Below are 13279 nucleotides of genomic sequence, written 5' to 3'. Positions count from 1 at the left end.
GGGCAAGCATGGCTGTCAACTCCTGGTCCGACTCAGGCAATGCTGGCACACCCGAAGGCGGCAGCACAGCCGAATCCTCATACTCGAAGGACTCTAGCCCACCTTGTGATGCGGCTACCGACATCTTGTCGTCCTCTGGAGTGGCCTCGAAAGCGGCCGAGGCCGAGGCCACGGGTTTCATCACAGCGCTCGCGGGTTCCGGTGCAACAGAGGGGGGTGTGGGCCGAGGCATAAGCGTCAGAGCTTTGTTCCACACCATCACCCTCAGGTCACCCTGGCCACCAGCCGCAGTGACGCCTCGCGTAGAGACGTCAGATCGGGGTGTGGCAGAGGGGACTCTCACTCAGACGGCCGCATGGAGCTCATTGAGTTTCGACCACAACACAGAGATTGCCATATTCCCGCAGTGGGAAAACGACTCATCCACAAGCGCTGCCTGAGCGTGCTGAAAGCCCAAACACGTCAGACAGTGCAAGTGCCCAGGCCATCCTTAAAAATATTCTTGTTTGCCGTAACCCGACCCGATCGACTTTAGGGCCGACTAAAATTTTTTTTCTTTCTTTTAGTCCGACCGACTTGCCGGTTATAAATTTGCTTAAAGACCGACCAATTTCTTTTTTTACTCTTCAAACAACTAATACAAAAGTAATAAAATAATATGAATTATATTTTAGAAAGTATTATAAATATATAAATTGCCTGGGCCTACATACAAACGAAGGCTACGTTCTTTCTTTTATAGAAAAACCTGTGATGTCATCTATGTTTACACTATGGTTAACGGATGTCACACTATGGCCTGTGCGTTTGTTTCGGCTCATTCTCTCATTCACTGTAACGTTAGACTATTAAAGCCCTGTCGGAGATATTGCCGCATTTTGTGACAGGAGGCAGGACCATGGACATGTTACACACACATGTTACACACACTGCAGAGGGGAGGGCTTTGGGGGTTTGAGCCCCTGCCCTTTTTGAAAATTAATCAAAAGTGCCCCTCTCAACATTCATCATTACTATATTGTGGCTAATGAAACACAATTTGAATTATAATTAATATAACAACGTGTACAAAACAGTAACAAATGGCGGAAAAGCTGTTTATCTTGTCCAAATGTTGTTGTCATAACGCGTTGCTATGGGTAGCGTGTGTTTTGCTCGACTACGCGCAGCGCGTGGTGGGAGCGGCGGCACTGGTTGTAACTTGAAAAATAATGCTATATGTATGGTTCTGTCGATGGATACATGTGCTGGCTCCTCAGTGATAGGCTACACTACAACAGCGATAATAAAAGAAAAACGTGGGCAAAACGGTCTATCTTTGTAAACTGTGTATAATGCATGCGAGTGCTGCCGTATGACCAGTCATTTTCGCCATCATCACCCAGTATATTCGTCAGAAGACGCGAATGAGAACTCTGCAGTGTGATCTGTCTCTGTGCGCTCGTCCAAAAGCACGGGCGCACGTCTCACAGCGCGCAAATATTGAGTTCTCTTTCAAGTCTTGCGCTTGAACGGACAAACTCCCACAAAAAGTATGTCAACATGTCGATCTTGATGAGTATCTGAAATTTATGCAATAAACATGTTTTTGACAAATATTTCAATTTGTTTGTGGTCTATATAGCCTGCAATTAGCCTATGCGCCCGAAGGCACGGCTTGAAGACCCAGTCAGTGACGTCATGATATGCCAATTTGTTTAAATTCATACCTACGTAATCACCAACACCAAAAATATTAAAATTTGAAAAATATATATATATATATATAGACCTACCTACTGACGATTTTTTTTTTTTTACTGTTACTCAAAAACCAAAATATTTTTAAGGATGGCCCCATCGGAAGGCGGCAGAGACTGGCCACACCCAGAAGCACACGGGCGAGACATCCTGAAAAGGACGTGCTACGTGTGAGCTCTTTTTGTGAGAGGATTAACCTCGCAGTCGATGCCGAAGCGCCCAGGGACCACACACCAACTGGATACCGAATCCTCTGACCAGCAGGCAGGAAGTATGTGATCGCTAGAACGCGCCATTGACACCAACACCACTGGAAGGTCTTGTCGTCTCGAAGAACTGACAGTTAACTCAGAAGGCTTTTGGAGTGAAGCGGTATGTAACCCTTGGCTACGAAGATAAAACATAATGCAATCATGCCAGCTACTTCCTTATTTACCCACGTGGGTAGGCGGAGTTACGCATGCAAATCTCGCATGCCCATGGCATTGGCACTGCCATTGGGAGTTTTCTAGCGTTTGGCACTGCCATTGGGCGTTACTCAGAGTGACTGAACGAAAGGGAACAAAGGTTGTGTGTATTTGCAAATCATACCTTGATGAGAACAAGCCCCATGAGGACCGTATCTATGGTAAAGAGCAGAGTACAGATGAGCATGAATATAGCCGAGGTTACATTCGTGCTGAAAAACATCACTGTAGCAATCCAACCACTGCAATGAGAGAAAAATACAACGAGTTAACATCATGGGAAGTATTTAAATGGCCACACAAAGATTGTATTTATTGATACAACACATACTGTGGAGTAATGATGCTGAAAATTCAGCTTTGATCAGTCTTCAGTGTCACATGATCATTCAGAAATCATTCAATTTGCTGCTTAAAGGGTTATTAGTTCACCCCAAAATGAAAATTATTTTATTAATTACTTACCCTAATGTTGTTCGACACCCGTAAGACCTCCGTTCATCTTCGGAACACAAATGAAGATATTTTTGTTGAAATCCGATGGCTCAGAAAGGCCTTCATTGACACCAATGACAATTCCTCTCTCAAGAAACATAAAAGGCACTAAAGACGTCATTACAGAGTCCATTTCAAAACAAAGCTTCGATCCGTTATGAATCAGCATATTGATTCATTAATTCGGATCAAGTGCCAGACTGCTGAAATCACATGACATTGCCGATTCGAATCATGAATCAATACGCTGATTCATAAACGTTCTAATCTTTGTTTTTAATACGGCCCATCACTAAATAAGTCGTTATTTAGTTTTTTTGTGCACAAAAACTAATCTCATCGCTTCATAAAATGATTGTAGAGCCACTGAAGTGAGATGGGCTTTGTAACGACGTCTTTAGTGCCTTTTATGGGTCCTGAGAGTTGAAATGTCATTGGTGTCAATGAAGGTGAACGAAGGTTTTACGGGTGTCGAACAACATTAAGGTAAGTAATTAATGAGAGAATTTTCATTTTTGGGTGAACTAACCTTTTAAGAAACATTTCTGATTATTAATGTTGAAAACAGTTTTGCTGCTTAATAATTTTGTGGAAACCATGATGCAGTTTTTTTTTTTTACATTACAAACGTCTATTTAAAGGCACAGTATGTAGGTTTTACCGCTAGAGGACACACACATATTCAAAACAGCAACACTTGACTACAGCGTGAGTGAGCGTGGAATCATAGGAGTTGTAGTCTAAGTTCACACAAGTTCACACTTGTAGTTTGGTTCGTTTGGTCCGGACCAAAAAACAAAACATATAGTCCTGGTCCACTTAGTGTTCACACTGGTATTTTTAATAGCGAACCTAAAGTTACCGAACCAAAGGCATAGGGAGACAGTCACAACCTGATTTGTCGGATTATATGACGTAGGAGCTTGCTTACCGAACATTCAAAACAATGCTGTGTGGTGGATTAAACATGATCATTTTATGCTTCTACATATGGCCTTATTTTTACCCGCTGAGAACTCATGAAGAGCTCATAAAATGTTTCGTTGTATGCAGAAAAGAGACGGCCATCTCTTATGCAAAAGGGGCGCAGTTTTGTCGTCTTTACCATCAAATGGGCAACACAGGTGCTTTAATGATAAGAACCAGGTATGCTTTTTGTGAATTTTTTTTCTAGCATTTTCGAAACATGCTCGTCGGACCAAATATTGATGAGTGAAATCTTGTGATATTATGTCATGTTTTTGGTTCTTTTACATGTCTTTGGTTTGTGTTGCATTCATATATCAATCGAACCGCACCAGAGTTTGTTTGGAAGCAGACCGAGACTCATCTTTTTAGTGGTTTTGGTCCGCTTGTTTGGTGCGCTCCAGGGTTCAGATGGCAGCGTTCACATATGTTCAAATGAACCGCACTAACCGAGCAATCGCACCAGGGTTAGTTTCAAACGAACCAAACATGGCAAGTGTGAACACACCCTTAACCTCCACAGCTGATGGAAAGCAATCTGAAGCAAGTGAGCTGCACAAGTTTTGAAAAGTGAAGCCAAAACTTTATCGCCCCCAATTGGCTGGTCCCAGTATAGCTCATAGACCCCACGCTCTCCTTGTATTCTAATGACTTGTGAGACAAACTAAATCAAATTACACTTCAAATAAATTTTCAAATAAAGTTTCTGTCGTTTAAGGTAGTTTTTAATTACTCTGATGTAAGTTCAATTGTTTGTTTTTTCAAATAAGTTTAGTTCTAGTTAGTTATTTGATGCTATAAAAATGGGGGCATGATGTTATAATTGACAGCTGATACTGACAGCTTCTCTGAGCTGAGTATTTTTTGGGGGGATTTTCCGGAGGAGACTGCAGCTTCAACTTTTTTTCTACAATTCCATAACTGTTTAATTTATGAGTTGTTCTGCAGTAAACTGCACTAACATTTTCTGCGGCAGTGTGGGCGAAGCCTTGATACAGCGGATCCACTTCATGCTCACTACTGTCAACACAATATTTGGACATTGGCGGCTAGGGCAAAAGTCATGTTCATGGATGAGCTAATGTATTATTAAAGTTTTATTAACGTTACTGTGGTATGAAGAGCAGGGCTGAGAGTGTACGCCATTTTACGTTGGTGTTTTTATTATGCTTGTGTGCCACAGTCAGCACACAGTCCTTTTGTATTGTTTTTTGTTAATTTTTCAATCAAATTTACATCCGCTATATTTTGGATATTTTAATCCAAAAATGTTATGTATTGTTAAGGCAATTTAATGCATTCTTGCTTAATAAAGCTGTGGTCAAACTAGTGTTTTAATTCATCATAACTAATTCCTTTTTCTTCCTTTTGAGAACTAAATGTTCCCAACACTTAGTTAGTGTGTGTTGAAATAGCAAGACTAGATGGCTGTCTAAATATATGAACTCATGACTTATAATACCCTAATTCCTCAAATAAAGACCGGGGCCTTTATATTTATCTCAACTGCAGAAGGGAACAGGCTTTTATTTGAAGAAGACTTTTATTTGGGTATTTCTAATCTGTTTGACTAGATTAGTTGATTAGTTGAAGATAATTGCTTTAAAAAAACATTTTAAATGAAAAGCGATAGCGTTCCAGTGGACAGATATTATTGATTTAAGAAACATTTGCAGAAATATCACCATTTACAACAACAGCCAGAAAGGCGACAAAACAATCTGGGTCAGAATTACGGTAGCCTAATTGGTAACCACCATTGAGTCAGTTTGGAAAATGTAAAATGTTTATTCCGCGCTCATTTCTATATAGGTAGAACGTGAGGCTATTTTAGCCTCTTAACCCAACTAATGACTCAACGCTTTCTATGTATTGGCTGCACGTGAGGGGAAAAAAAGCTTCCTTCCACTTAAGAAGAGTTGTGTACTTTTAAGCACTTTTTATTTTAATATATTTCTTTACATAAATATTATTTTCTACTTAAAAAATATATAATTTTGTTATTTCTCTAACCCACCTAATGACTCATCTGCAATCTTCCAATAGGTAGCACGTACTTTTCTCAATCCATTACGGAGATATTACATTTTGATTTTGCATATTGTTTTTTAAACAGTCTTTTTTGTGTAGCAGTTCATATGACCACTTTACAATATTTCAACAATAGTTTATTTTGAAGCCTATGCTGTTTTCTTGTACAAAATAAAATATTTTAAGTTAAATGCAGAGTAAGACATAAAAAAGACGAGGCTAAAATTGTGAAGATCAATATTTGTGTAGCCTGACACAAATAATTTCACTTCTCTCATAGACTACAGTAGCCCATTTAAAATGGCATATATGCATCAGTTATATTCTCAATTTTATTTACAGAGCCATCCCTGCAAAGTTTTAGGTTAACTATAGAAGAAACCAGGATTAAGTGTGTGTTGCACTGGCAAGATTTGCAGCGGGACGCGTGGGATCAGGATGGTTGCGCTCCATCGTGATGTCGGTCAGCCGTCACTACACAACCCTACTGTACATTACGATGAACTTGAATGCACATAAAATGAAAGCCATTTAGAAGATAATCCACACATTTTAATTTAAGACCGCCTTACTTTGTTTGTGCTGACCACACCCCCGGCCACTATCAGAGGACCAGCGTTTAATTGACTACAGGCTTTTATTTGAGGAATTACGGTACATCCATAATGCAGAAATATGCAATTTACTCCTCTTTTGACCGAACTTAAAATTATTAATAAAAAATAAAAAAATAAAAAAAACTTCTGAACAGTAGTGTGAATGGTGCAAGTGTCTGAAGGGTTGAAAGGCCAAAATGTGAAGCTCATTTCTTTTTTAATGCACTTATGGCAACAATGTCATTTTTTGCCGCTTGGTCGCTTATTCAAAACAAAGTCGTAGTTTGATGACACTTTGTTTTCATGGAGCTTTTATTATGGCGCAGGCGACTGCTTTTGCTTCTTCCGTTCACTTGTATGTGGGGTAGCTCAGCGTTGTTTTATCATATTAGATACATTTGTGTGTGTTTAAAGTTGTGTTATAATGCTTTGTGAGTTTGCTCGGCAGGTACTATGAGACACTTGTTCTCACAGCAGTAAGCTAGATTGATACTAGACAAGGTAAAGCATGGTACTTGCGGTAAATCAAGAAAACAAGATTTAAAGAATAAGAGTAACTGTGTTAAGCTATTTAACATTAATGATTATTTTTCTGTTGATGAATGCATCCAAACAATCTCTCACCTCTCACTCTAATAAAACACATAATATATTAAAGATTTTTTTTTATATATTGTTTCAATGGTTTCTACAAAATAAAACCATAATTTGAGGGTAATGTGGGTATAATGTCATTGATAGGTGACACATGGACACGGTCCTTGTCCTGGTTAAAATTACTTATTTCTCTGGATTTTAACATTCTTGGAAACATTTGGGGTCAGTAGTAAGCACACACGTCGACAAATATATAACCTGTTCTAGTGGTTTTTGGATATTTTAATCCAAAAATCATATTTAAAATAAGAAACATTGAATATCCTAACCTTTCAGTGTTACTCACCATGCACCCCAACCTGATATTCCAAGACTCTGGATAAAGGTGAGAACACACTGCAGGAAGAAAATGAAGAAGAAGGCCATGAAGTTGAAGGAACTATCAGCCCTGAAAAGACAAAAAAAATAAAGTTCAATCAAAGTGAAAAATCAATCTCAGCAAATGTATCCTTTACCAAAAAGAGTTTTTTTTGCCTGAATGCTTTATAGAGTGGCCTGAACCAGCAGGTGTAGCTACATGGGCTGAACATCAGCAGCCAGAGGAGCGAAAAGCCAAAGTTGATCGCATTACCTCCTCCGGCCCACCAGGCTATGCAGGCCACCACATTAACACATAGTGTGAAAGAGTATACTGGAAAAGCAGAATATCAATCATCAGATAGTCCATGTTAACTGCTTTTGTCAAACTATTCTAAGTAAAGTTTGCATTTCTGTACTCACAGATCCAAAGATTGTAAGCAAGACGCACAAGTTGGCAGTGGGTTCGAGGAATTTCCTCTTCCACATTCTGGTAAAAGCACGGCTTTATGCGAAGAAACTTCGGCAGAGGGGGGAAGTTGTTCGCTCGATCTGTCAGACAAAAAGAGTAATTGTTCATTTTTATCCACAGCAATAACAAAGATCCAAAAAGGGATAAACAGTGACATTAATCCTTTTTATATGCCAAACCTGACCTACCTGTCATTTTTCAATTTTGAAAAAAGAGGAATACTGTTGATGTTTCTGGTGCAAATGAACTTTTCCCTCTTTAAACTGATATATTGATGTCTTCAGTGCTAAAAGAAACACAGATATAATTAAAAACATTAAAAATGGTTTAGGATATAATAATCAGCCTTAAAATGAAAAGGTTCTCTAATCGAGCTATTTACCTAATCATCTGAATCAACTAATTAACTCTAAACACCTGCAAAAGATTCCTGAGGCTTTTAAAAACTCCCAGCCTGGTTCATTACTCAAAACCGCAATCATGGGTAAGACTGCCGACCTGACTACTGTCCAGAAGGCCATCATTGACACCCTCGAGCGAGAGGGTAAGACACAGAAATACATTTCTGAACGAATAGGCTGTTCCCAGAGTGCTGTATCAAGGCACCTCAGTGAGAAGTCTGTGGGAAGGAAAAAGTGGCAAAAAATGCTGCACAACGAGAAGAGGTGACCGGACCCTGAGGAAGATTGTGGCGAAGGACCGATTCCAGACCTTGGGGGACCTGCGGAAGCAGTGGACTGAGTCTGGAGTAGAAACATCCAGAGCCACCGTGCACAGGCGTGTGCAGGAAATGGACTACAGGTGCCGCATTCCCCAGGTCAATCCACTTTTGGGCTACAGAGAAGCAGCACTGGACCGTTGCTCAGTGGTCCGAAGTACTTTTTTCGGATGAAAGCAAATTTTGCATGTCATTCGGAAATCAAGGTGCTAGAGTCTGGAGGAAGACTGGGGAGAAGGAAATGCCAAAATGCCTGAAGTCCAGTGTGAAGTACCCACAGTCAGTGATGGTCTGGGGTGCCATGTCAGCTGCTGGTGTTGGTCCACTGTGTTTTATCAAGGGCAGGGTCAATGCAGCTAGCTATCAGGAGATTTTGGAGCACTTCATGCTTCCATCTGCTGAAAAGCTTTATGGAGATGAAGATTTGGTTTTTCAGCACGACCTGGCACCTGCTCACAGTGCCAAAACCACTGGTAAATGGTTTACTGACCATGGTATTACTGTGCTCAATTGGCCTGCCAACTCTCCTGACCTGAACCCCATAGAGAATCTGTGGGATATTGTGAAGAGAAAGTTGAGAGACGCAAGACCCAACACTCTGGATGAGCTTAAGGCCGCTATCGAAGCATCCTGGGCCTCCATAACACCTCAGCAGTGCCACAGGCTGATCACCTCCATGCCACACCGCATTGAAGCAGTCATTTCTGCAAAAGGATTCCTGACCAAGTATTGAGTGCATAACTGAACATAATTATTTGAAGGTTGATTTTTTTTTGTATTAAAAACAATTTTCTTTTATTGATCGGATGAAATATGCAAATTGTTTGGTTTTCATGAGCTGTATGCCAAAATCATCAGTATTAAAACAATAAAAGACCTGAAATATTTCAGTTGGTGTGCAATGAATCTAAAATATATGAAAGTTTAATTTTTATCATTACATTATGGAAAATAATGAACTTCATCACAATATGCTAATTTTTTGAGAAGGACCTGTACATGAACGATATTTTACAGCATTAATGATATTTCGAAACATAGTACAGGCCAACAGCCAACCATACACTGTCAAACACAACTGCAGTAGAAAATCAACAGTCAAACTATACCACATCTACGCAAATAAAAAATATTTAATGTGCTTGAAAAAAACGTTGCTTTAATAATACAATAAAATACTTATAATCCAGAGCATACGATAGCTGTGCACCGCTAAATAGTTTGATGGGGATGCGTCTGCAGTCTGTGATCTGAACTCTGGCGGTCACGTGGCAGACTGGAAGCGTTGTGGGGAAATGTAGTTCTAAATGTGGCCTGTTTTGCACGTAGCGGAAGGAAGTTGTAACTGTGGAAGACTACAAGCTCCATCATAAGATGATCAAAGGTGTGGTCTCGGCGCTTGTGACTAGAATATTTTACAACTTTCCCTGCCTTGTGGCAATGGATAAAAACGACACCTTTCTGTCATTTTTGGCAGACACTTGTGAATATTTTCAAACTTTGATGTTATCTCAAGATAATTCAAAAATAAGAATTACTGACGTTTGTACTTAGCTGTCCAAATATCCATCTTTAAATATAATTTCTTTTTTTTTTTAAAATATGTCAACTCTCTTCAAAACCCCAGCAGCAATTAACTTTTTCTAATTTATTTAGAAATACACATTTCAAAAACGGGCTTTTCTTAAAGGAGAAACCCTCAGCAAAACAGTTAGTTGGTTGCACGGAATAACTTATACATATAATAATATGATAATAATTTGCATCACCATTAGTAATAGTTTGGAAGAAGAATGGTGATTTGCGGTTGTGCACTGACTTTTGGTGGCTAAATCTCCTTCGGACGCACATCTCCTTTCTCACCAGGCAGATGTGTTGGCAGCTTTGGGGGGGGAATGCTTTGTTTAGTACCATGGATTTAACATCCAGCTACTACAACATTCCTTTATATAAGGAGGATAAGAGATTTACAGCCTTCAGCTCCCCTCTTAGGTTGCACGAGTACAACTGTTTACCGCAGGGTCTTTGCAACAGTCCTGCTACGTTCATGAGAACTGATCGCATTTCGGCGATTAAAAATATTCATGATTCATCTGCTCTGTTACCTAGATGATCTGTTAGTTTTTGGTAAAACCGAGGAAGAAAGCTTGCAGAGGCTGGAGATGGTTTCAACATCTCAAGGATCACAATTTGAAATTGTCACCTTCCAAGTGTATGTTTTTAGGGAGGTCAGTAAAATTCTTGGGCCACATTATTTTACAGGAGGGTGTGGCTAGTGATCCAATGAAGGTAGAGGCGATCGTGTATGTGTCGGAGAAAGATCTGATGGAGGCTGATGGTGTTACTCCATCTATAAGTAAGATTAGGTCCTTTTTGGGCATGGTTGTATATTATCAGCACTTCATTGAGAACTGATCTATGATGGCAAGGCCTCTTTTTAAACTGATGACTGGTCAGAAGAGACCTAGGAAGTTGAGAGGTTTAGGAAAGAAGTTGGTTGGCCGAAAGCTTACTCCTGATGCCCATCCCGACTTTTCAAAACCATTTATACTGTAAACTTACCAACACCCTGATGAAGGCCAATGGGCCGATACGCGTTGGTGTTTTAATGTTGGATTTTTTCCAAATTCTTTTTCAACATTTACCCTTCCAAGAGGATTCCAGCAGCGCTCCAGTTCTCTTTTGTCTACCATTTATACTTCAAAGAGCGGGCTTGGGGCCATGCTCTCCCAAGTTCAGGAGGGTTATGCGGTTGCAATCAAAGTCTTTGTTGTTGTCAAAGTTGTTTTTGCATCAAAGTCTCTTAATCATGCTCAATCTAAGTATCCAGCTCACAGACTTGAATTTTTAGCAATGAAGTGGGCAATATGCGATAAATTCAGTCACTGGCTTCGTGGGCACAAGTTTACGGTTTGGACAGATAACAACCCCCTCAAGTATATTTTGACCAAACCGAAGCTTGATGCCTGCGAGCAGAGGTGGGTTGCGAAGTTGGCTCCTTTTGACTTTGACATTCAATACATACCTGGTCCGAAAAACGTGGTGGCTGATGCCTTAAGCCGTGAACCTTTTTCTACTTCCAAAATCTTGCACAGACTTACCAGAACACCATATGACATCCTGAAGCATGAAGCAGAGGCACTTGAGGTTGAGCAGGTACAGAGAATGTTTCACTTGTCCTGTAATGTTACAGAGAGAGAGGCTGTAGAGGATATATCTGGCGCACAGACGTATCATGAGGTCACTCACCTGGTTCAGAGGTCTCCTGGGTGTCAAGTATCCTGTAAGGAGAAGTCAGCTGAGCTTCGTTCACACTGTCATTGGGAGGAAGGTGCAGCTGTTCGAGCAGTTGCTTATGTACAGCATTTGAGGTGTTTGGAGGATGCGGTGCAGTGTCCACTCAGTAAACTTACCCAAGCAGATTTGCTTGACAAGCAATGTCATGACCCAATCATTAATAGGGTGAGGTTCTTTGTAGAGCGAGGTAGACGGCCTTCTAGGAGAGAAAAGGGTAACAAGTTCAAATAAACTGTACAAACACTCAGGCAATGGGGTAAATTCACAATCAGGCTAGTTATACTTTACCACGTAAGAATCCAACGACCAAGAAAAAGACTTTTCAGTATGTTGTGCTAGCAGCTTTAAGAGGCTTGGTCCTGAAAGGGGTTCATAATGACGCAGGTCATCAGGGCCAGCACCGTACCCTTTGGCTAGCAAGGCAAAGATTTTACTGGAATTCTATGGAGAAAGACACAAAACTCTATGTGACACAATGTAAAAGATGTGTGATGAGTAAGACTCCTGAGCCTGAGGCCAGAGCGCCACTTGTATCGATAACCACAACAGCACTGCTCGAGTTTCTGGTCGGCTGAGGATGTCAATAACAAGTCAGTTGATGTGTTGGTAGTTATCGACCACTTCACAAAACCTGCCTGTCCGTATGTTTGTCCGAATCAAACTGCAAAGTCGTGTTCTGTGGAACAATTTATTTTGTATACATGGATTCCCAGAACGGATCCATTCACACAAGAATGCAAATTTAGAAAGTTCTTTGATTGCGGAAATTTTGAAGTTGACAAGTGTTGCTAAATCTCGTACCACGCCCTATCACCCTATAGGTAACGGTCAAACTGAAAGATTTAATCGTACGCTCTGTGACATGATAAGGTCCTTGCCTCCGAGCTCTAAAGCTAATTGGACCCGCACCATCTCTCTCTCCACCCGGTTGCCGTCAGCTGAGCCTCATTCCCGGCTCATTAGGTTCTATCACACTCACCTGCCATCTCTTCCCTTCTGAATACTCTCACTATTTCTTGCTTTCCCTTTTGTCTCTGTCAGAGTATTACACTGTTTTTTTCGTATGTCATCTCCGATACCCCTCGTCTTGTCTTGTCTCGTCCCGTGTTGGTCGGCTGTGTCTCTATCTGTTAACATCTCAAGACTGTGCTGTGTCTGTCCTCTGCCCAGCTCACCGGCCTTTGCTCACAGTGACTGTACCCAGGGAAACGTTCAATCTACCGCTGCTGCTCGCTGTTGCAGCGTCTGCGACCCGTGCTCTCCTTATCTACAGCCACCACAGCCAGGACATCGCTCACAGTCTTGGACCAGCCGACCACCGGTACTTGTCCTTCACCTATTAGAGAGATATATTCATATCTGAGACCTTGTTATACTACAGCCTCGGCTGACTTGCTTGAGTTACAATTGAAGAGTTATTCACCTGCTTCCTCGCACCTGGGTTTTCTCTCTCCCCTTCCCCACATGACAGAACCTCTCAATGGATTGTTGATTTAGATGAAGTATCAGGGATGGGTAATGATCAATTGAATAATGATGTGAT

The 13279-nt window shown here is 40.8% G+C and overlaps 1 protein-coding gene across 9 annotated transcripts in view; it reads right to left on the bottom strand.

The window, feature by feature from the left end:
- The window catches only part of LOC137040428 (secretory carrier-associated membrane protein 4-like), a 39379-nt gene that overhangs the window by 21560 nt on the left and 4540 nt on the right, over nt 1-13279 (bottom strand). For 2 of the 9 annotated variants that reach the window (XM_067416030.1, XM_067416032.1), the window contains exons 2-8: nt 12025-12177; nt 11853-11935; nt 7910-8007; nt 7673-7801; nt 7427-7583; nt 7239-7340; nt 2332-2449 (exon numbers count right to left, since the gene is read on the bottom strand). In XM_067416030.1, coding sequence (XP_067272131.1) covers nt 2332-2449; nt 7239-7340; nt 7427-7583; nt 7673-7801; nt 7910-7916 — 513 coding nt within the window. In that variant the 5' untranslated portion in view covers nt 7917-8007; nt 11853-11935; nt 12025-12177. The other 7 variants (XM_067416037.1, XM_067416038.1, XM_067416031.1 and 4 more) reach the window with 6 other exon arrangements.

This window comes from Pseudorasbora parva, chromosome 14 (genome assembly GCF_024679245.1).
Source record: "Pseudorasbora parva isolate DD20220531a chromosome 14, ASM2467924v1, whole genome shotgun sequence".
In the NCBI taxonomy this organism is placed as follows: domain Eukaryota; kingdom Metazoa; phylum Chordata; class Actinopteri; order Cypriniformes; family Gobionidae; genus Pseudorasbora; species Pseudorasbora parva.
The sequence above is the reverse complement of the archived record's forward strand: the minus strand, read 5'-3'. Positions and strand labels throughout refer to the sequence as shown.